Here is a 23,287-nt window from a genome sequence, read left to right as displayed (position 1 = left end):
CTTTCGGGATCTAGCGGATAGTCATGTCTTCAAATTCCGAATCTGAGGCCGACAAAGTGAGTAAAGTTGCTCCTACAGAAAGCTTTATGTTCTTCAGCATGTCTCAAAGAACGATTTAACACATTATAGATTCGTAACAAGCGACTAGCAAGACTTCAGGCTCCATCGCAGCCAAAATCTCAAGCTGAGGATGGTGAAAGCAGTTTCTCCCCTACAAAGGACCTTCAACCCTCGATATCCGGGCCTCAAAGTGATACTGCGCCAAACCCGTTCACCAAGCTGGGGTTGAACCAGTCGTCAAGTGCAACGCCAAAAAGGACAGCTACATCACCGCCCCCAGATATTCGTTCTCCCATAAAACCAACACAGTCTATACCGCCGTCAGAAGCCCTAGTGCCATCGTCGACTTCTGTGGGTAGTCTCGGTCCTATAGAGTTATGGGAGGACAAGACTTTAAAGCATATATATAAGGTGGCTCTAGAGGTTGGTGCTCTTAGTAATCTTTATGAGGGCTAGATTACCTCCGAGTATTGCTAAATCGAATTTAGCCTGGGCCACGGGTTACAGGATATTACATCTTGGATGACTTACGGAAAGATTTGGAGGAGCAAGCAGTTGAAGGAAAGCGTACGTCTGACCCCATCACATAGGCTCATGAATCCGTAATGACTTTTCTAGCGGCGCATATTTCCGTGGGTACATTGGACCAATTGATACTTTCAGTATGCAAAGACTCTGGTGTTACCCCTATGGACTACTTGGTTGGTTGCTGGAGACGAGCCTCTGTTATACAGAGGACTACACCTCCGTCTAGACTAGACGAGAGAAAAATCAATATTCTAAATACCGCTAAGAGACTTTGTATCAACTATGGGGAATACTGTATCACTATGCCAGACATTTTTGAGTAAGTTGTATCCATATAAAGCAGCGATACCCCGGCCATTCTAATATCATTTCAGGAACGATCGTGCATTAGCCAAACTAGAAAATCGTTTATTGAGCGATGCAGAAGATGATCTCGGTTTGCCTCAAGAATTTTTGAATGATCTAGTGTCTCGATCCGAAGACAACCCGGATCTTGTGGAGTATTTCCAGCAAGCAATACAAAATCTCAGCAGTCGACTAAGTAAGATGAACATGAGCGATAACTATAAACCATTCATATCGGCTTTAGGACGACTTGCTCAGTTCAAGCCACTTGTGGAACTTATGATTAAACTGCCTTCATTTCTCCCCTCTCCTGAACAGACTCCGGCACATCTTGTAGAAAAGGAAACCATCTTAGGCCCTTTTTTTCAACTTTCGCCCCTTCAGGTATTTACTACCTCTAAGCTATATAGCATATAGCGCACGGCTTAATTGATCATTAAAATAGTCACAAGTATGTCGCACATATTTTACTGGCGCAAAGACCAAGAGCCAAACTGCTTTAAATGATGCAACCAGAGCTCTTCGGTTATCGCTCCAAACAATACAGGTAAATTCCAATATACAAGATTCCGGTCACTAGCTGACACTTTTAAGGATCAACTACATCAGATTACCATGTTGATAATTCGGGCATCGCCTGAAGCGAGGGTCAAGGTGCTCGACTTCTTTGCGTTAGCAATCAATTTGAATAAGAAACGTGGCGCTATCCAGGTAAAGATATTCCAGGGGACCTACATGTAGTATATCTATATCCTAATCTTTCTGGTGAAGGTGGATCAAGCTACAGTAGCCTCCGATGGTTTTATGCTCAATATAACAGCAGTGTTGAACAAGTTATGCGAGCCTTTTATGGACGCATCTTTTTCGAAGGTCTGTTTTACAATATAATTCGCATTATAATGTCTAACCCGTTACAGCTTGACAAAATCGACATCGACTATTTCAAGCGTAATCCAAGACTGGACATCGGCGATGAGACAAAAATCAATGCAGATGAAGATACCGCATCTGAATTCTATTCCAAAAAGATTGAAGGATCAAATAATTTCATATCTGAAGTCTTCTTCCTAAATGTTGCAGCCCACCACTACGGACTTGGTGCCACCGAGGTTAATCACGATCAATTGGCAAAAGACATTGGAGATATGGAGAAACACTTGGAAAGAATCCAAGGCGAGAGATCACGCTGGGTTAACGTAAGGGGGTTTGGCTCACCCAAATATGAACTTATTACTAATCGAAATTATAGACACCACAGATAGGTATTTGGGATAGAAACATAGAAAAATTGAGACAGCGTATAGACGAAGGAATTGCGTATAAATTTGCACTCGAAGTATTCCTTTTTGACGGCTTGTCACAAACAAGATCGCTTTTGTTCATGCGATACCTTACGACCTGGCTCCTAAGACTGGTTTCTCCTGGACATAGATACCCACAAAAAATGATGAGGTGATTGACTTTGGTATCCCGACTGTACAATACAAGCTAACAAGCAATAGTCTACCTCTGCCTGCGGAAGCACCTCCTGAGTTTAGTGCTCTGCCGGAGTATTTCATTGAAGATATCGGACTTTGTTTTGGATTCGTAGGGAGATATCTGCCAGAGTGTATAGTGACGACCCAAGTAGATGAACTCGTCATCTTCTGCACAACTTTTCTACGTACATCAACCTATATAAAAAAGCCTAACCTTAAATCGAAACTGGTCGAGATACTCTATTATGGAATTTCCCCTTACCGTGGTAAAACAGCTGGTATGTTGGGCGATGTCATAAATGGTCACAAGTTCGTTTTACAACACCTTCTGAATGCTCTCATGAACTTTTATATTGGTAGGCTAGTCTTTTCTTTATCCAAGGCTTCATACTAAATAATCGCAGAAATCGAGAGGCAGTATTACGAGAAGTTTACAGTCCGTTATCACATTTCTGAGATTATCAAATCAATATGGCCAAACCCTGCATATAGAGAAAAACTGGATCAGGAGAGCAAGTATGTTTTTTGTCTCTTGTCTAAGGGATATACGGAATTAACGTATTCATTAAGGTTGAACGTTGATTTTTTCATCCGTTTTGTGGCTCTTCTTCTCAACGACGTAACCTACGTGCTAGACAACTCACTCACTGCACTAGCTGAAATCAATAAATTACAGCATGAGCTCGAAAGCGATGCGGCTGCTTCCCTGAGCCCTCAAGAAAAGGCCGAAAAAGAGAAGGCGTTGGCGAAATCTGAGCGAGATGCAACTTCGTACATGTCATTAGGCAATGAAACGGTCACGATGCTAAAGCTCTTCACGTCCGCGATTCCCAATGCTTTCATCATGCCAGAAATTGTTAATCGATTGGCTGGCATGTTGGATTATAACCTTGAGGCTCTAGTCGGACCTAAATGCAACTCTCTTAGAGTTCGTAGCCCCGAGAAATACCGGTTCAATCCCAAAGCCTTGTTGTCAGAGATCACAGACGTCTATCTAAATCTTAGGCACTTCACACAATTTGTGGAAGCTGTTGCAAGAGATGGTCGTTCATACAAGCCTGAACTTTTTCAAAAATTACAGGCTGTTTTAGAAAAGAACAGTTTAAAGGGGACCCCCGATATTGCAGCGTTGGCTAAATTAGCCGCGATGGTTGAGGAAACCAAACGGCGTGAAGAAGAAGGTGAGGAAGAGCTTGGAGAAATTCCGGATGACTTTTTGGGTAGGCCTCTCGTCACATTGCTCGCTTTAAGTCCGGGGTTCTAACCGCCGTTATAGATCCACTGATGGCTACCTTGATGGAAGATCCCGTGATCTTACCGTCTTCCAAGGTTTCGATTGATCGACAAACCATCAAAGTTCATTTGCTCAGCGATCCGAAAGATCCATTTAATAGAGAGCCCTTGAAAATCGAAGATGTCATTCCTAGTAAGCATGGATTCTTTCTATGGGCCGCCCGTGTCCTGTCACGCTGACCAGTATCTTAGATACGGAGCTCAAGGAGCAGATAGAAGCTTGGATAAAAGAACGACGTGCCGGAAATTCGATGAATGCAGACATAATGGATGTTGATGGTTAGAAGCCCTAGTGGCGAAATGTGTATAACGGCTTTATCTTTGCTTGCGTCATGTGTAATCTCTACATGTAGAGATGTAGTTACCAGAGATAAGAAAGCACCCGGCTTGTTACGAATGGACATTTGGATCACTGGGTACTGGCCGAGACTGATCTTACCGTTGATACGCGATATTCCTTTATTCACCAATCGGTCCTTGAATTGCTCTTAGCCTCGCTGTAGCCGAATAGCCTGGAACATGTGGTGCGTGGGAACTTCACGATTGTCACAAAGAGAGGGTGTTGCTAGATGGGTCGTACGTCAGGGAGTGAGTTTTTAAAAAAGCACACCTGTGTTTGACGATTATCCCCCGTCCTATCGGCAGAGGGTAGAAGAGAAAACAAAAAACAGATTGTAAAAAGACAATACCAAACCAGGACAACTCAAATGGGGATAATAAGGAACCAACAACACAAGAAAAACCGCACCACTTCAAAAGAGATGAGAAACAGTAGAAATAGAGAAAAGAAAAGTACATGTCCCAACAATTGTTTCCATTCCTCCCTTACTTTGCTGTCCTCATCCCACAATATCCGTAATTGCTTTCCCGGCTTTAACTCAACTGATGCTTCAATCTCCCGCTTCAAAAGACGCTTGAACAGTACACTAAATATGTGCCTTTTACTGCACCATGGTGGGAATTTCGCAAACGGAAGGGAAAAAAGCACGCCACTGTTGATTTAAAAACACCGTCGCCAAACCAGAGACAACCGACCCTACTCTAAAGACTTTACCAACTTACAAGATGCTGCATGTCTTGCGATGCTTTGGCTTTTTCTGTAGTAGGGCACAACGGGTTGCGTGCTCGAAAACTTCGCGGACACCCTCGTTGGTCTTGGCCGAGCACTCAAGGTAACGGTCTGCGTGGATGACCTTCTTGACAGCATCACCCTGTTTAAACAAGTTAGTTGCGAGTTCATGTGGGAGAATAGTAAGAACCTACCTCAGCTTCGGTTACTGGCTTCTGGGAGGTCTTGGAGAGCTCCTGGACGGTCTTCTGATCGTGTCGGAGATCCTTTTTGCATCCAACGAGAATGATTGGGAGACCTTGACAAAAGTGAAGGACCTCAGAAATCCACTGTTGAAGTAATCCTGACGTTAGAAACCAATTTGCCACTCCGTAATGAGCGTTGTAACGAGGAAAGTGGCAAGATGTACCTTCTCTTGAACGTTGTCGAGCGAGTCGGGTGAGTCGATCGCGAAACAGATCAGAATAACGTGAGAGTCGGGGTACGAGAGAGGGCGAAGACGATCATAATCCTCCTGGCCGGCAGTATCCCAAAGAGCGAGTTCTACATGCTTTCCATCGACCTCTACATCGGCGACATAGTTCTCGAAAACAGTGGGAACATACACCTACGCCAAATTGGGTCAGTACTATAAAAAACCCAGTTGAGGGTAGTTACTATAAGTAGCTGAGCATGCATACCTCAGGGAAAGTTCCCTTGGAGAACACACTGCGCATTTTGGTTAGCAAGGTCATGGTTTAAAATACATTTTAAAGCTCGCGAGAGATAGCGAGAGGCTTACATCAACAAACAGGTCTTTCCACAGGCACCGTCACCGACGATAACCAACTTGCGTCTAATTTCGGCCATTTCTGTAAAGCACAAGATGAATGATTAGAGGACTAAAGGATAGCAAGCGACCGATAGATGCAAACGAAGTATCAACAACGGTGTAACATCATAGATAACAAGAGAAGTAGTAGGATGTTTACAAGCTCTTTGCCATCTACTTTGTCCTACTCGCTCATTCTGAATAAGGGAGGAGCATGATATACAGGGAAGAGTCTAGGCACATGTATAAAGATCATTACTCACCGAAGGTTGTTTATTTTGCTAAGGGGGGGGGAGGAACAGTGGTAGATGTGTGTTTGTCGATGAAGAGGGTAAAAGAGGATTACAACGGTGGTAGTTTGGTATTAAAAAAGGGAGAAGAGCAGGCAGTAGCGTGGTAGGAGACTACGTAGAGAGCAAGAGAGAGATAGCGAGAGAGGCAACGGTAAAGGATGCACAGGGTGTGGTGGAGAGAAGACAGAGGATGAAGAGAGAGGAAGCGCGAAGGGCAGTTGATGGCTCAGTGGTGGTGGTGTTAGGTAGTGGAGTTGGCCCAGGAGGGTTGTTGTGAAGAGAGAAGGGGATGGAACGGAGGGCTGGCTGGTTGGCTACATACTGGCTGGACACACAGGCTGAGTCTTGGCCACAGCTGAACGAACGGGGCTTGCTTGCCTGCCTGCCTGCCTGCCTGCCTGCCAGTGCTGCTGCTACTCTACTGATGCTACTGCTGCTGCCTGTGTTCTCTCCCATCCATCCATACGTGGAAAATGAACGTGCGCCGGCGCAAGAGACAGTTTGTCATAATTGCACTGTAGGTAATATCTCTTTACCTTTGCGTGCATCCGGGGCAACAGCCCAGTCAGAGAGTCAGTTGGTCTGGTCCTATCCCCGAGGAAAACATTTGTATTCCTGTCATTTGCATATCTACGTACATACATGTAGATATGGATCTGTGGTACTGTAATCGCCAATCCTCCCTGTAAAGTAATCGTTGCGCTCCACACACCCATTATTGAATTATTATCCTGCTATGTTTTCAGTGTCTCTTTGCCTGCCGTCTTTCCGCCAGTTCATATATCCCTTCTTCATTATTTCATTATTTCCGCGTTCACCTGGGTCTGGTCCTTTCTGCGTGCGTGGCTGGGGACATACGTACTGCTCTTTCCCGCCGCCTTGAAGCTGAAACCTTACCACTCCAGTTCGCAAACGGAAAACCCAAACACCAACCCCTGAATCGCTTTGTCCTCCTAGAGTGAGGGAAGACCTCGCTCGGAAATCCACCCACTGTACCTAGAGTACTCTCTGTACATCATACATGAAGTATGTATATGATGTACCTTTAGTAGAGTAATGTAGGTACATGAAGTACATGTACAAGTACCTACATGTACTCTACTCTACTGTAGGTAAAGTACTGTACTCTATGTATTGGTACACACATGTATGCATCATGTAGATACATGAGGGCCTCGATCTACGGTATGTACTCGGGGCAGGCAAGAAGAACCCGAAAATGACTTTTTATGGTAACGACCTTTGATTCGCGGCTGGAGAAAAGCTACACCAAATTGAGCCCCTGCTTGCAGCTTGCATTTTCAGGTTCTTATCGCCTGCCCCGAGTACTTGATTATGTATATGTACTTATGTACCCATGTCTAGCTACGATTCCGGAAGGCTTTCTCAAGATAAAACCCATTGTTGAGGGCAAAGTTCATAAAATTATGCTCCCAAACAACATACTCTGTTGCGGCAAGTTCCACAGGCCCCCGCTAATGAGGACTTAAACTCCCGGCTTGCCGCAGCTCGCACAGAGAAGAGTCAGACGCATGGGCTAGTTGGGAACACTACGAGGGAGTTCATACACCATCTGTGCATCAACAAATGCGGCTGACAGGGAGCCACGGTACTGTACCCACATCTAGTACATAAAGCAAAGGTCAGAGTTAAAAGAATTTGGTTTCCTATCTTCCGAAGCTCTCAATTCAAAAGTAAAAACAACAATTGCGTATAATAGGGATTCGGCAGAGACAAGAACCAAGATCCTGTGCTTTTAAGACATAGCGTAAGACGTCCAACAAATGTAGCTCTCACAGGGCATAAGCTCTTGACTCTTGGGTGGTACCTTTAACTAGAGATCATACTACTCATGTGGGTACTTTGTCTAAGGAGTACCTACATCCATCTACTTTCTGTCAGCCCCGTACCTTTACACGGCTTAAATATAGTTCCTATAGCTTTCTATCCCCGGAAACTAATTTTTTCGCATTGTTCCTCGATCTTGACCTGCTCTAGTGTCCAAGTTGAATTGAAACGGCCCTATCGGTGCAAATTCCCAGGGTATGATAAAACGACCCCCCCCCCGCTTTCGTGGAATCCCCGGCACTGGGGAAGTTGTCCCAGTATATAGGTACGACATAGTGTACATGCAGTCGACCCTAGACCGGGGTAGGCCTCTACCATCACTATGGAATACTCTTCCATTTTTTCATACCATCCATGATCACATAGTATACATAGCCTCAGTAGTTCTAAATCTAATAAAATTAACCATTTCAAGACGCTATCCAAAATACAATCTGGTGTTTTATTTCTGGGAAAAATGAGATAAGAATATATTGTATAGATATTTAAACGGGCCATGACGCTTCTCAGATAAAGCATGAAAAATGCCGAATAAAAACCCTATTCTATATCAAACACAAAACAGATACCTGATTTCAGCACGTACCACATAGATTTAGGGAGTTGCAACCCCACCGTCCTCGCTATTTCGTAGTTCTTCGCAAATCTCGAAGCATTCTGCCAATAAGGAATTAACCCTTCCTTGGCCCTCAGGGATATCTGTCCCTACCATGAATTTACCATCGACTCTCATATTATCAATAGAGGCCAGCTACAATCAGTCATCAGTTATGTTATAAAATATGGGCGGGTAATAGACATAACGTACTTTCATGCTGTATGGATAGAGGTCTCTAGCGTTGCTGATACCGAATTTCTGCACTTCTTTTAAACAACGGCGTACTGTTTGGAGTTGGTTGAAGACGGGCGTCAGGGCTTCACTGACGGGCTGCACGTGGTTTTAGATTCGGCGATATGGAAACCGAGAATGTTTACTAAGAGTATATTGCTTACTTCACTTGAATTTATCAGGCTGTATATATGTGCATAACATCGTCTAACCATATATAATAATATCTGTATGGAATGATTTGTTAGTCTTAGTCTAAAGCTTAATTAAGGGTTCTGAATGATTTAAAAATCTTACACCTTGACCTTCTTCAGGTGCGTTTCCCTCACTATCCACAAATCTTCCATTCACTCGTTCCTGATCTAGAGTTAAAACAAGCTTTTGGAACTCATAAAGATCTGTTTCTCTCAATGACCAAGCCTGCGTCAGTTCTAATTTTTCCAGTTGACTCTTTGCTTGAAATAATTCTTCATATGTAGTTTTCAACCCAGGTGCCACTGCACCTTGCCTAGAGAGTTAAGAAGTATCAGTAAAGTTGCGATAGTTTATGATTGATGCATTTATTGCCCACTTTTGCAGAGCGTTTTCCGCTACTATATAGCAACGTTTGAGCAAAGTATCCAAGATATCTTGTCCCGTCTCCGGAATATTCCCATCCTCTGCCACAAACTTCCCATCTATTCTCGACGCATCGATCTCTTTGATTTGAGATAGATATCCCTCGACCTCTGTAACTTGAAACTAGCGAGAAACTCAATATAAACCTTTCTCGAAAATTTTCAAGTTACAACTTACCTGCTTCTTGGACTCGCAGGCCTTGATGCTCCTCCGCAGACTCACAAGTCTCTCTAATAAACTCTCCAGTTCTGATGGTATCGGTTCCAACCTTTTCTTCAACTCCTTTAAGGATATTTCAGAAGCGCAAACTTGTGATTCAAGCATAGATATAATTAGGGAATTGTAGAGGGGTCGGCCTTGTTCGATGTTCTCGCGCATGTTTATTAGTGTACGCTGAAGTGGGACAAGATCCTTTCGAGAAAAATTGCCCGACTCGTTCAGGTGCTCTAAAAGTCGCTTTTTAATGTTAGTATAATATATAAGAAAAGTTTTTTTTTAGAGAAAAACCTTGATAATGACGCTAGGAGCGTAACTTAAGAACAGTTAGCACAGTCGATCTTCTATTAGAGTAGTTTTCATATCAGACTAAGTCGAGTCATAACATATGATACAGTGCAACTTTCGAGAGAAAAACCTGACAGACCCACGGAGCCTTGATGTGAGGATAGCCTATTTAAATCATCATCAAGGTTGCACTGTATCTACGTGTTACAAGCTTTTCTGTGTCTAGAATTATGAAATTTTTAAGCGTTTTAAACACTTATTGACTTACACTGCTGGTGGTTCGTTGTTTCTTCCGACCGTTAAGAACAACAGTGAGATTAACTCGTAGCAGTCGGTCACAAGCTCGCCAACTAAGTTGCATGCGTATAATTTAGTATAATAAATTCAAGACGTCCTTGGCAGCAAAATGGCATTTCCAGAGAAGTTATCTCACGCTTGCTCCCACTTTCCCTCGGGCCATTTAAAAGTTCACTCTCAAACTCTTGTGCTTGTCGGATATACTCGCACAATTCATCATAGAGGCGAACCACGCTACTAGACTTGACGTATGTTGTTCGATCCTGCTTGAGCTTTATCAAGCTGTCTCGGAGCTTGATGAGCTTCTCGGCAACTGCCTCCGGAGTGGTGAACATATTTTGATTGAGTATTCGATAAGACACTTGATGTCAAAGGTGTCGATAGGTCTCCAAAGCAGCAGCTGTCAGTGGAATCTATGTGCTGCACAAGGCAGGGATATGATGATGACATGGGGTCATACAGATGGTGACCCGCCATTCTCAAAAATACGCGCTTATCGGATGACGACCCCACATGCCACCCGGCTAGATGATGGCAACAAGCTTCATCGAAGGCTTGCAGCTCTGTATGTAACAGAATCACCACTTGTGATAGCCCTTTGCCCTGGGGTTTTATGTCAGGACTAAGCAGGCATGGTGTTGAGTTCGCTGATTTGGGTATTGTAGTTGCGTATTTACTAACCGTTAATTCTGACAATTGGCGCTTTGCTACTCTCCAAAGCGGCATCCACAAGTGCCACTTTGCGGCTTGCGCATCCCATATCCCTATGGATAGAGGGGAAGTGTCAATTTTGCATTTTGCAACCGTCAATTTCGAAGTGTCAATTGTCAAAAATGACACTTAGTGAATACGCTCTAATCCTGCCACTCACAACTGTCAATCCAGAGGGAAAAACGCCAGAATACATTTTGGAACAAAACTCCATTTGACCCCTGCGAACTACGGCTAGATCATGGTTTGAAGCGAATCCAAACGGGCCCTTGATACTCCTACCATGTGAAGAATATTAGTCACGTGGATCTCACATACAACGCAAAGTAACTGACTGACATTTTGGTCTCCACGTGACCAATATTCTTCGCGACGCTAGTACACATGATATTGATAACACAAAATTACGTGCCAGCACTAGCACATATTATGTCTCAATACGCAAATAATGAAATAATGAGAACATGTCCCCTTATCCACATGAATATTAGCTCAAGGAGTTACATGTACTGTGTACATGTATGTACTCCTTAAGATGGACGGTGGCGTCGTGTGGCTAGTAAGGTTTCATCTGATTAGATTAGATATCAGGCTGTGATAAATACTACATGACTGCTTTTTAGCCCACACAGGGCTCAAACCCACCGCCACTGAACGGGAAAGAACATTCATCTCATAATTTCTCAACACCTACATACTCACCTCCGATAATCTCACGACAGAAAACGCCGACAGACGCCCCATCCTCTCATCAACATCTAACGAATAAGTGAGTAAACATTCCGGCAGACTCTACATTTCAAAGCCCGAATCAGCTTTAACTCCAAATCCAGCAGATATCGGGATGTCTAACAACGAACTTGCCGTTTCCTACGCCGCCCTCATCTTGGCCGATGATGGTGTTGAAATCACCGTACGTCATCACAAAGTTTCAAAACACTACTCAGCGACCTTCCGCCGACCGCAAACTAACACTTTTTTAATATACTTTTAGGCCGACAAGTTGCAGTCCCTTATCAAGGCTGCTGGTTGCACCGATGTCGAGCCTATCTGGACCTCATTGTTCGCTAAGGTCTGAAACCAACGGTTTAGATATTGGGGAAGGGTTAAGGAAAGATTGGTTGCTGACCATTTTTCCTTTACGAAATAGGCTCTCGAGGGAAAGGATGTTAAGGACATGCTTCTGAACGTCGGATCCGGTGGTGGTGCCGCTGCCGCGCCAGCTGCTGGTGGTGCCGCTGCCGCTGGTGGTGCTGCTGCTGCTGAGGAGAAGGTTGAAGAGAAGGAGGAGGAGAAGGAGGAGTCAGACGAGGACATGGGTTTCGGTCTTTTTGACTAAGCGCCTTTTCCTTTTTCCTTTACCTTTCAACAATCCATAAACATCCTACCTTTCAATGCAAAAAGTCTTTCGGGGTTCTGGTTTTCATTTCTGGGTTGGGATAAGGGCCTGTAGATCAGAAACGGAAAAAAAAAAATTAAAAAAAACAGGGTATTAGAGTGGGAGTTGTTGGCTGATTATTCTAGCCAAGTAAGCATATCTGCCGTGAAAGCTCTCTAATGGATAGCTTTACATAATGAATTTCACGTATTTTATGTTTCTAACATCTAATATTTCAACCGTTTGGGTGAATACATGTGCGCATAGAAAAACACCTTAACAGCTGCAGTTGTTCGCTAACGATAAAGCCGAGTGATCACTCATGAACACAGTGTTTCAATCAACAAGTAAGATGCCATCAACACTTCCAAATCCTGCTGCTACCCCGCCTTCCTCACTATCTCTTCCTTTCGTCCTCAATAGCCAACCAGTCTCTTCATTCACAACAATCTCCTTTATCCCTTTGCCCCTTTCTATCCCTTTGCCGTTTCTCCAAAGTACTGCCCCGAAGATGCCTAGTTCGCAAATAACCTCGCCAGTTGTAATAATTCCATTTCTGACTATGCTATTACCTAAACTCGGCGGTTCGATCAATTCCATGAGTATATAACTGCTCCAGTGCGACTCCGGAATTGACTTTAGGAAGTCGGGTATCTTAGATCTGTAGATATTGTTCCCTCCCCCCTCCCGCTGCGGCTTCAGAACATACTTTTCCGGGTTATTGAGTGCCAGGTCACGAGCGGCTAGACCAGCCGATGAAGTATCGAGTGGATATATGGCGGCGAAAGTATTTTGAATCCGAGTTGAGATCGACGTGTCTGGAAGAAACCTTTCAACGGTACCTTCCATGGCGAGGACTTGCTGCACCTTTTTGGCTCCAGCTAACTGGGTGATGACTGATGGGCACTTAATAGCTTTTGAGCGCTCAATTGTAGTACGAGATACCCAATCAGTCTCAGAGTGGAAATCTTCTGGATCATAACATGAGCGAAAATATGCCGTAGATATCTCCATATGGACTCCATCATCATGTGGCGGATGATATATCAACGCACGTGTTACAGGATCTAGAGTGATGAGATCCGGGACTTGTTGTATTGTGATACGATAGCACTGAATGTCGTGATTTTCCAGGAGGTTATATTCTATCAACCTTTGATCAAAAATATTTCTTTCATCATCCTGAATGATGAATAATATTGCCGTATTACGTCCCGATCCTCCAAGACCATATGCCTTGTGCGCTGCTGCCAGACCATTGGCTATTTCCTTAGCCGAGGGATCCAGTGGTATATTCTTCTGCGTTAATAAGTTGGCCGTCGCCGATGGATATGCACCCACTCGCAGTAAGTGTCTATGGAGTTCCGAAACGCGAGTCGCGAGACCCCCAAAAGACACAGAGATGGTGTTGAATTCGACCTGATGAATAATAGGTGGTGAGGTTGGAGACAAAGGGTCCACATGAATCAGGTAATCTGACCGGAATATGCCAAGGGAAAGATCCTGAATAAAGCCTTCTTTTTTGACATCAAGATGTACTTTGTATAAACGGGCCATGAAATCGTCCACCTCGATCAATCTGCAAACAGGAGAAAAGAAACATCTCAGTCACTTTTCATTCCCAATGCCGAATTTTCCGACTCAGTTTCAATGTAAATCCCCCGTAAGAGTCAATCAGAAGAGCAAAGGGTACCACATACTCGTCCACAATCTTCAATAACCACTCCTCGTCCGCTGCAATTCTCGCATATAACTCGTTGAACCATATTTGGACTGCTTTTGCCTCCTCAAAACATGCTCTCGGAAAGGGACTCGGGAATAATGTTACTGGCGCATGTACTGCTAGAGCTCCGTTTTGATTTTCCGCTTGAAGTGGACGGACGCTAAGACCATTGAACAGCGACCAATCTATAAAAGACTTAAGCAAGTAGGAAGATTGCTCAAATGATATTGAAGGGGGGTATGAAGGGAAAATTGAGGCAGGCATCGTTGAGATTGTTGAGTATCGATACTTGGGAACGTAAAAAGAAGCGATTAAATATGGAGGGGCTGATGGTACCTACATGTAGTTTTTTTGATTGGAAATCATCATCCCCGCAATGTTAACACGTGATCGGCAATGGGATTTATAATTAATCTCTAGGGCGAGTGATCCCAGGTCATGGAACAAAGGCGAAAACAAACCGGTCGTTCATTGATGCTACTCCTTAAGGAAATGCAGTACATACAACATAGTCAGAGGAAATTTGACAGCAGAATAAAAAAATTCATTACAGAAAGAGGAGGTATAGTAAGACAATGATATGGAAATTAAAGAAACCCAAAATATGTAATTCGCCGTGGAATGCTCCAGTCTCAGAACATATCTTATCTCCTTCAGTCCCACTCAGGCGTTTCGGTAGTAGGCGGCCCACGACTTCTTCGAGGTATATATTTATTTGAAGTCCTCAGTCCCGAGCTTTGAGGCGTTCTCCTGAGAACCTTTTTCTTCTCTTGTACAACTCTTCCAGCACTATTACCAGAGCTCAGTGGTAGATGATTCATGTCGATCTCATCTCCTGCAACGATACCATTCACATCATAGCCCCATAGGCTAGAGACGTTCCCCCGCTGTGACGAAGAAGACAAAGCCCTCTCTCTCATAGAAAATGATGACGAGGTGCTTGACGATATGCTTCTATGTCCTCTACTGCGATAGCTCACACGTTTCTCTTTCTCCCTCTCAGCACACATTTTTATCAATTCTCCCGCAAGGTTCGAAACAAGCACAGCATTATCCTTTTGCGCCAAACGATAGATCGTGCTATACATCCCATGTATTCTAATCAAGGCTTCTTTCTGTTCGCTTGCATCACAGATAGTCCGTAGGATCCTGAGAAGATTCAATCGAACAAGGGCTTTGTGGTGAGATAACTTGCTGAGAATTCGAGCAAAAAACTCTGGTTGGCCAACGGCATGAGCAATCGGCAAGCTTAAACGCATTAATTTCTGTAAAGGGTCAAGAATATTTTCGAAGGCGTTTGTTTTCGAAGTTGTAAAGCAATTTATGATAGCTGTAGTAAATGACTCGCCGAGCAGCCTTTCCTCTACTCTTGCTGTCTCTTCTTGAAGCCTATAACACTGTCAGCCTTAAGCCAAATATACCAACATAAAAAAAAAAAAAAAAAAAAAAACTCACCAAACAAAGATGGCATCAAGCGCAGTAACCTGCCAATACGGGTCCGAGAGTAACGATATATAAAACTGAAGACCCTTGTTTTGCCAGAGTATCTTTCTGCACACCTTTCCAGAGTGGGCCATGTCACAAAGGATAGGTAGCGCGAATTCTTTAAGTGGCCGCTCCGTACTAACGATACGTTGGAGCAATGGAATGATCCCATGGAGAGCAGCCTCTTCCTGTCGAGACTTGCTCAATCTACACAAGTTAAACATTGTATTCAGGACTTGGTTTGAAATCTCCTAGAATATGGTTAGAACACCCAACAAACATATCAAGAATCAGAAATAAAAACCTTAAAATGTGATACGTTCATACTGGCAGTCAAAAGATCAGTCAGGACCTCGATTGCATTGGAGTTTTGCAATGTATCCAAGGTAGACGACAACATGGACAGATTTTTGATGAATTTCAACATTACCACCTGATGAGACGGTGCCATCCGCTTCAGGTCTTTTAACACTCCTTGCCAAAATGTTAGTTTTGAGGTTGAATGGAAGATAGGAATGGTATACTTTTCAAAACTATCCTATCCGCCACCATTTCCTTGACATGGTTCTCTGCTTGGGAAAATAAGTAGAATATGTTGACTATACGTTCCACGCATAAATCCGACAACTCCCCGTCCTCATCAAGAACATGACACAATACCAATGATAATGGATGCAGAACCGAGCTTCGGGAAAATATCCGGCAAAAGTCATTCTTTGGCGTAGGGCCCTGCATTTCGAAGACGCTCCAAATGCCATTCACTCCGATGAGTACTAAATCCTTCTGGGCGTCATAATCTTCTTCCAGAAACTCTACAAGAACATTCAACCCTCCACAGCTGACAAACATCTGTAATGTCAGTGTTGAAGTTTGATACATTTGTCTTACAAATGCCGCCGCTTCCAGACGGATGTGCCCTGGGTATTTTTTCGACGCAAATTTCGTGATGATGGGGATTCCCCCAACAAAACACAGGTTCTCTTGAATTTCAACATCATCGAAAATGATCTGGGATTCGTCAGGATAATGCCGCAAAACTAAAAGAATTTTGACCTACAGCATTTACAATCTTCAATAGCTTGAGGATGACTTCCCGTTTCTTACAAGTTTCCAAAACCTCTAATATTGGTAACATACCATGAGCACCAATTATAGTATTTCTTGTTTCCGGGGATTCCAGAAGGACGTCCATCTACTAAAATTAGCTGGCAGGTCTGTTTTTTGACTCCTCCGAGAAAAGTCATACCAACTGGGATGAGATATCATCCAGGTCTTCCTCCGACTGAGTTTCTTTTAATGAGCCAACCAAGGCTTCAACCTGTATGCAAAGTCGTGCATATTTATCTCTAGCAATATTTGCCTCGAGATCTATCAACGTATCAGTTGTATTTCCTTAGTCCAACCTGGTGGGAAAAATCTCACCCATTTCGTCAAACCCTTCTTCTAATTGGGCGAATGGATCATCCTCATCGGGTTCCTCGTCTCCCAGCTAAAAATAAATGAAAATCAGTAAGAAACAAACCGAAGATGATATATGGACGTACCCAAGAATTGTTTGAAAGCTTGGTGTTTAGTAACAAGCTATGGTCATCGCCACTAGTCTCAGAGCCAGCCTCATCAGTTCCTCCTTCACTACCAAATATATCCGAATAATCGTCCTCGCCCTCGGGCTCCGCAAATCTCTGTATCTCCATCGAAGACCGTGACCTCCGTATTGCATGTGCCTGCGTTTCTGTATCTCCCAACGCCAATGATATTTGCCTCCTTAAACTACCATGCTGAGAGGAATTTGTAGATCTCGGTAGACTTTTGAGATCACTCGGATGAAAAAGTCGCGGACTTAAGGACGCATCCTTCTATTTATAAATCTAATGAGACACAGGCATAATATAAAGCAAGGAGACAGGGTATGTTCTACCTTCATTAAGTCAACTTTCCTAGCAAATGTTGCTTCGTTAACTGGTGCAAGATCAGAATAATCCTCGAATGCATCTTCTCTGAATACTGATGGATGGCGTGACGTATTTCGAAACGGCAACATCAGCTTTCGCGGTTTCGATTTCGTAGGCGTTGTTGGCAATGGCGGGGGCTCGGTAATTGGGATCATTGTGGTGGATATATCGTCACTCGGTAGGGAGGGTTCGCTTTGTCTACGAGGAAAGTAAGGTCTTATCGTCTGCATAGGATCTGCCTCAAAATCCATGACTGTACTTTCATTAGTAAAAATCATTGGTATGGATTTTGGTTCACGAAACATCACTCACTCGGTGGACTTTTAATGGTAATATCCCCTTCAAAGTCATCACCCCAGTTCTCGTCTGTGCCATCGTTGGATGCAAAGGACTTCAATCGGTCAAAAGATTGCAGCCCTGCAATGTTTCCATCCGCAATCTTATTGCGGGGAAACTGAAGGGCAGCCGCAGATATAACAGACCCAAAATCATCGTCCCAGTTATCATCCTCCACTATTGCAGATTTAGTAATCGGAAAAACGAGAAAAGGTAAGAATTGTATACTGACGGGTATTCTCTGGAGACATGAACGCCTCAGTTGGCCGAGACCTCAACGCCAATGGCCCTTTCCCAGGCTCGAGACTGTATACATGTGTACGTCGAGGAGGATTGGGGCTAAGGACGGAAGGCCGGGTTGTTTTCGGAGCATTTGGAGACTGTAGAGCCGCGTTCCATTGCTGTACACTTTTGACGGCCTCATCATACTTTGTAGTTGGTGTTCGCACCACAGAGTCTGATCTCTTCGCATTGACGATCCATGGATGTTTCAGTAGTTTACGAGCCGAAACTCGGAGGTTGGGATCCTTCTGAAAACATTGCATGAGGAAATCTCGAACTGCCGGCGAAGCTCCCTCCGGAAGTGGCGGATGGTCATCATTGACAATTCTGAACAATGCTTGCATGGAAGCAAGCTTATGATATGGCGGCTTTCCATCAAGAAGTTCAACCACTGTACATCCCACACTCCTTCACCTCTATAAGCCCTAACCAAGAACTCCCGAAAATTGAAGAAGCATCTTACCAGATATCTGACGATGTAGTAGCTCCTGCAAGCTCAATAACCTCCGGCGCCATCCAATACGGAGTTCCAACGACCGACGAGTCACTAAGCCCGGTAGTTCTTGTGGCAACTCCAAAATCCGCCAGCTTGACCAAGCCTTCCTTCGTCGTTAGGATATTGGCACCCTTGATATCACGGTGTATAACACCCTGGTCATGGAGATACAGTAGTCCATGGAGAACTTGCGTCATATAGAGGCCGACCAGGTTTTCGGGGAACTTTCCAAAGTTTTTACAGATGCTGTGGAGGGAGCCGTTTTCACAGTACCTATTGATCATTAGCCCATGCCTCGGTACTTCCTCACCCGAGATATCTACATACTCCAGAATGATGTACAAAGAGTCCGTCGTCTTAACGAAGCCATGGTATTGAACAATATTTGGGTGCTGCCTTATGATCAGTAGGTGTAGGTAGTACCAGGGAGGCGGACGTGTATTCCACATACATTCAAGTTCTTCAGAAGGTCGATTTCAAGCTATGCAACAGAACTTAGTACTAGCCAACAACCCACACAGTCGCGGAAGACTTACCATAATAACCCTCAGCTCACTCTTTGGCAAATCTGCGAGCCTCACCTGCTTCACAGCGACGGTTTCTCCAGTTCCCCAATTGAGTGCTCGATACACTGATCCAAATGCGCCCTTCCCCAGACAGTCTCCAAGGGTCTATCTTCAAAGTCAGCCAGGCATCCCTTCCTTGCACCAGCAGAAAGTTAACCTACGTAATCTGCCAGAGGCGCGGAATTTTTTGAGGAAGCCTCATTTTCTTTAGAAGAAGACGAGGTGCTAGGTCTGCTTGGGGTTCTCGGACGTTCGATTTGACGGCCATTCTGTCTGACCGGGATGGGAGTGAGGGTTGGCATTTCTTGTTCACTTAGAGAAGCAGCAGAGACGACTTGTAGAGTTGGGATCGGGCGAGCGATAGTAGCAGCGTCTTCATTGCCAGGACACAGACACAAGGAGGACGAAAGCAAGGACAATGACCAGGACAAGACGTGAGCAGAGTAGCGAGCAGCGAGCAGATAGGCCCTTGTGTAGGGGACAAACTGCGCAAAGGGTTGCGGCTTAAACACAGGTATGTATGTTGTATGGGCTTCCTGTCCCCAGTCGAGACGGAGTTTTAACCACGCCCGTCGCAGACAACGGAACCTCAAACGCAATGTTGAGAGAAGAGGAAGCAGTACGATCTCTCGCTCTCTCTTCTTCGCGCTCTCTCTCCCTCTACATGTATCCTTTCTGACCTCTCTTGCGGGGTTATCTTAGGCGGTCTCGACCCCAGTGTAACTGCATTTAGAGACTTCAATCGCTTTGTCTGCTTTCCCCCGCCCATCCCAATATGTATACACGAATCTACTATGCTCTCTCTATGTGAGGCAGATGAAAGGGGGGGTTCTCCCGGCTCCCATGCGAATCACCCCGGACAATTCATTCAAACGAGACCCCCTCTTCTCTCACCTACTCCCTTCCTTTCTCTTGAAACTTTGAGATAGAGAAATGGCAATATACCTGTCTATGTACACACATAAACCTGCCTACAAGTCAAAGATTGATCTCCCAACCCCTGCAGCGAACAACTCCCATCAATAAAATTGCAGACTTCACAACTTAGCCAATCACTTTCAAGTCCCAATCATCTGAATCATGCTCAGTATGTTAAGCCTCGATCGAGGCTGCAGTTTCATTGCGGAAGATAATACCTAGCACGAATCTAAGTCAAGGAGCTGAACTCGCGGCTGGTATGTACCGACGACACATATCGCGGGTAGCGATGTCGCAATCTCCACCGCGGATAAGGCTGTCAAGCATCCTTCTACAGCATGGGTGGCCTTTCACGTGATAGGAACTCACGCGCATACCCTAGATAAATACGCATTTACACGGTATCCGCGTATCTAAGAAAAGAAACAAAAGAATCGAATACCTATAGAACCCGCGCGCCAGGAAACCCATAACGTCGTAAAGAGAGGAAAAGAAAAGAAAAGCGAAATAAAATAAAATGAACCCAAATTTCCTAAAACCGCTCCTTCTGCCTCGCAGCCACTGTTCGGAGATTCCCATAAACTTTGCCCTATAATGTCGTCAGTACCCCACCAGGAATTTAAACTATGGATTGCACATACCGGAGGACTTCCTAAGATCAATGAGACAATGGCTTCCCTCGCCATTCTGATATTTTGAAATCCTCCTAGGATATGTATTTTTTGGTCTGCTAAAACAACTCTGGTCTTGGTAGTGTTCTCAATCGCAAATTTCGTTTTTCCATCCTTTCCTGCAATGCGCCCAATTGCTCTTCCCAAGTGCTCGCCGGTGAGAGTCTTGACATCCTTGATTTCGAAGGTCTCAATATACAGATCATCGAGCCTGAGCAGAGCGATAGCATCGTCCACATCGAATCCCAGCGAGAATGCTTTAACAAAATCGGCACCCTTCTGCAGCGCTCCAGTATCTATTGTAATTGCCGAAGAGCGAAGCTCGACAGTCTTATCCTTAAGGTTCATCCTAACCTGGAGCTTTAGATGCTCCACGAGTGGGGGGTAGATCTTGGGCCATGCCGACTTGAGAGGCGCCATTCTGTGAGGTGGTATTCCAACCTTTCGCGACTCGGATTTTTGCCTAATTTTCTAGAGGACATGAAAGTTTAGTGCTGGGAACCAAGGCATCGGCCTGCAAACTGGGGACACATACCTTCGCTTTCGCGGGCGCAAATTTCGGGCGCCCTTCTTCGTCAATGTGCATTTCAGTATCGTCTGCTTCCTTCAGCAGAGGGACTACAATACTGAAAGCGGGAGCTGTGGAAGCTGAAGCGTCGATAAGAACTTCGTCGTCAACGACCTCTATAGATAACCCCGCCATGGTCTCAGTTAGAATTTTCTCTTTCATTTCCCCGCTATTTTGTCTACAAAAGAAATAGAATAAATGTACCCATGGTTGATTGTTCCACAGCCGGGGTGATAGATTCAGGAGCTTTTACGAGAGCTGTAGGGGCAGGCATTTTTGGGTTTTGTGGTGGTGAAGGTGGGATTTGTGCGATTTTTATAATGGTTTCGGGGGGTTTTAAAGTTGAGGCGAAAGTTTAAACCCTGCCAGAAAAAAATGTTTGTGGTCAGCCACCGATGACTCAACATTTACATGACAACCGGACTTGTACTAGTAACTGGAGCTGCGCTATGGCTCGTAGGTACTCCGCAAGTGCTCAAAAGCCGCGCAGCGGCTTGAGAGCCCGACTTCAAACCCACCTTTCTCTAAGAAGGCCCCGTTCGGACAATTCAAAATTATCAGGACCGGTTAGGTAATGTGGAGAAATGTGAGGATCAAGTATACAGTCGCAACTCGATATGCCGGAACTCAATACACCGGATCCCTTGCTGTCCCGTACGAGATCCTCTGAGAATATTATTTTTCCTACTGCAAAATCAATCTGCTATCCCGGATTTTTTGCTATCCCGTACGGAATCCTTAGAATCTTGGCAATCCGGCATATCGAGTTGCGACTGTATATTCATGATAGTAATTACTTCTCGAGGTAGACGGCTCCACCACCCACCCGGACAACTAGATGATCTACCTTATAACTGGCTTTTATACCTCTTGTCAACCAATCACCATCAACTGTCCGTGTGAGTGTGTCCGGGTGAGTGGTGGAAGTGTCTAATTGTTTTAGGAAACCAAAACCTCATCACCCCCGAACCACTTAACAGGAAGGATTGGTAACGGTACAAAGTAAAGGCTTTCCTTACTTATTTGATACCTCATTATTCTACCACAAGCCGCAATATTTCTCTCAATGCTCGGAAGAAGGATTATGAGAGTGATGATTGGGTTGAGTCAGTGCCGCAACTTAATTATAACCTTAGGATCTCAAACTAACACATATTCTTAACCGGTTACAACCGCAACCTGCGTCGTGTAAAACTTTCGAATCAAGGCCTATTCGTTGCCCACGAGAAAAAATATCACGATATTACAAATACTCTAGATTGCCGCCAAGAGACGGAAATGGTCAACACAGAATATTTTCTAATATTGTGGTATTTTTAGTTGGCTTTTGATGCCATACTAGTTTATCAAGCTGTATCAATAGGTACCGTAACCATGTACTCTAGTATTCTGCCAAACAAAGTCCCGGTACTGAATCCACCCGTTTTTTTTTTTTTTTTTTTTTTTTTTTAGATGATAAGGTTATTTACAATTAACGTGCAACCTTATAAATTAAGTGTGTACTCGCTTGTCAACTATGTATTTGCCCAACCAGCAAAACACACCAAAAATCGAGGTTTTCAACAACTCATAAAAAGTCCCATAGTTATACCAAAACTGCAACGACCAAGTATAGTATAATTTCGATAAGGGAGATTCATGCTTCAAATTCTTGGCCTAATTGAGATACTGGTAAAGGTGGAGAGGAAAGCAATAAAAGGACTTTTAAGACACCCTTCGCCTCGTTCTTTATGGATATGGCCTAAAAGTGGCCTGTAGAGTCTTTCAGGTGTCTAGATAAAAGATGCATAATTTCAGGGGAGATGGGAAAGCTCTCGAGATTCTATATGTTTTGCTGGTTGCGCAAAAACATACTTGATATGCGAGTATATAGGTATACAATACCAAAAAAAAAGGGTATGGATTCGCTAGTAATGCAGCAAGAATACGGTATTCTTTTGTAATGCCGGTATTATTCACTAAATCCCGCAACTGATTTCACCCCGTTTTTTTCGTACTGTATGCATAATAAGCTGGCACAGCTGTCTGAGTTGATTGTGTGACGAGTGAATGAAAGAGCATGACTATGGTCCAAAATGAAAAGGTGTTATCAAGCTGTTGGATGAACTATTGATCATATACACTATTGGCCATAACCTAGTAAGCCGTTACCTGATAGCCGTTGTTTTGGCTTCAACAGCTCGTGGGGGTACTTGAATACGTATTACATGTAGTTGGTACGGTTTTAA

At 44.2% G+C, this 23,287-nt stretch overlaps 7 protein-coding genes across 7 annotated transcripts; 2 read left to right on the top strand and 5 right to left on the bottom strand.

The window, feature by feature from the left end:
* Positions 1–23: 23 nt before the first annotated feature.
* H6S33_009552 (uncharacterized protein) lies at positions 24–3,988 on the top strand (the record flags this gene model as incomplete). Its single annotated transcript, XM_044840960.1, has 15 exons — positions 24–56; positions 130–483; positions 549–627; positions 679–907; positions 963–1,317; positions 1,379–1,480; positions 1,528–1,644; positions 1,705–1,803; positions 1,851–2,129; positions 2,183–2,385; positions 2,436–2,767; positions 2,816–2,927; positions 2,982–3,631; positions 3,688–3,837; positions 3,897–3,988. The coding sequence occupies 15 exons, from the start codon at positions 24–26 to the stop codon at positions 3,986–3,988; spliced, it is 3,186 nt and encodes a 1,061-aa protein (XP_044698367.1).
* A 774-nt stretch (positions 3,989–4,762) lies between these two features.
* H6S33_009551 (uncharacterized protein) lies at positions 4,763–5,622 on the bottom strand (the record flags this gene model as incomplete). Its single annotated transcript, XM_044840959.1, has 5 exons — positions 4,763–4,915; positions 4,968–5,102; positions 5,183–5,380; positions 5,454–5,481; positions 5,555–5,622. The coding sequence occupies 5 exons, from the start codon at positions 5,620–5,622 to the stop codon at positions 4,763–4,765; spliced, it is 582 nt and encodes a 193-aa protein (XP_044698366.1).
* A 2,698-nt stretch (positions 5,623–8,320) lies between these two features.
* H6S33_009550 (uncharacterized protein) lies at positions 8,321–10,308 on the bottom strand (the record flags this gene model as incomplete). The annotated part of the gene is made up of 9 exons (XM_044840958.1): positions 8,321–8,476; positions 8,534–8,653; positions 8,719–8,781; positions 8,852–9,062; positions 9,126–9,295; positions 9,350–9,628; positions 9,680–9,704; positions 9,945–10,026; positions 10,110–10,308. 9 exons carry the CDS (start codon positions 10,306–10,308, stop codon positions 8,321–8,323), a joined length of 1,305 nt encoding a protein of 434 aa, XP_044698365.1.
* A 1,220-nt stretch (positions 10,309–11,528) lies between these two features.
* Positions 11,529–12,023, top strand: H6S33_009549 (uncharacterized protein; the record flags this gene model as incomplete). The annotated part of the gene is made up of 3 exons (XM_044840957.1): positions 11,529–11,597; positions 11,679–11,756; positions 11,835–12,023. 3 exons carry the CDS (start codon positions 11,529–11,531, stop codon positions 12,021–12,023), a joined length of 336 nt encoding a protein of 111 aa, XP_044698364.1.
* Positions 12,024–12,398: 375 nt separating this feature from the next.
* H6S33_009548 (uncharacterized protein) lies at positions 12,399–14,049 on the bottom strand (the record flags this gene model as incomplete). Its single annotated transcript, XM_044840956.1, has 4 exons — positions 12,399–13,331; positions 13,400–13,481; positions 13,543–13,641; positions 13,763–14,049. 4 exons carry the CDS (start codon positions 14,047–14,049, stop codon positions 12,399–12,401), a joined length of 1,401 nt encoding a protein of 466 aa, XP_044698363.1.
* A 389-nt stretch (positions 14,050–14,438) lies between these two features.
* H6S33_009547 (uncharacterized protein) lies at positions 14,439–19,204 on the bottom strand (the record flags this gene model as incomplete). Its single annotated transcript, XM_044840955.1, has 16 exons — positions 14,439–15,174; positions 15,241–15,521; positions 15,575–15,744; positions 15,795–16,278; positions 16,328–16,462; positions 16,517–16,638; positions 16,693–16,759; positions 16,815–17,126; positions 17,189–17,475; positions 17,535–17,735; positions 17,791–18,248; positions 18,304–18,609; positions 18,664–18,728; positions 18,788–18,817; positions 18,873–19,007; positions 19,064–19,204. The coding sequence occupies 16 exons, from the start codon at positions 19,202–19,204 to the stop codon at positions 14,439–14,441; spliced, it is 3,930 nt and encodes a 1,309-aa protein (XP_044698362.1).
* Positions 19,205–20,352: 1,148 nt separating this feature from the next.
* H6S33_009546 (uncharacterized protein) lies at positions 20,353–21,333 on the bottom strand (the record flags this gene model as incomplete). Its single annotated transcript, XM_044840954.1, has 4 exons — positions 20,353–20,409; positions 20,462–20,962; positions 21,027–21,175; positions 21,264–21,333. 4 exons carry the CDS (start codon positions 21,331–21,333, stop codon positions 20,353–20,355), a joined length of 777 nt encoding a protein of 258 aa, XP_044698361.1.
* Positions 21,334–23,287: the final 1,954 nt, after the last annotated feature.

The sequence above is a fragment of the Morchella sextelata genome (assembly GCF_020137385.1).
Source record: "Morchella sextelata strain SCLS chromosome Unknown scls_3, whole genome shotgun sequence".
Taxonomy (NCBI): domain Eukaryota; kingdom Fungi; phylum Ascomycota; class Pezizomycetes; order Pezizales; family Morchellaceae; genus Morchella; species Morchella sextelata.
The sequence above is the reverse complement of the archived record's forward strand: the minus strand, read 5'-3'. Positions and strand labels throughout refer to the sequence as shown.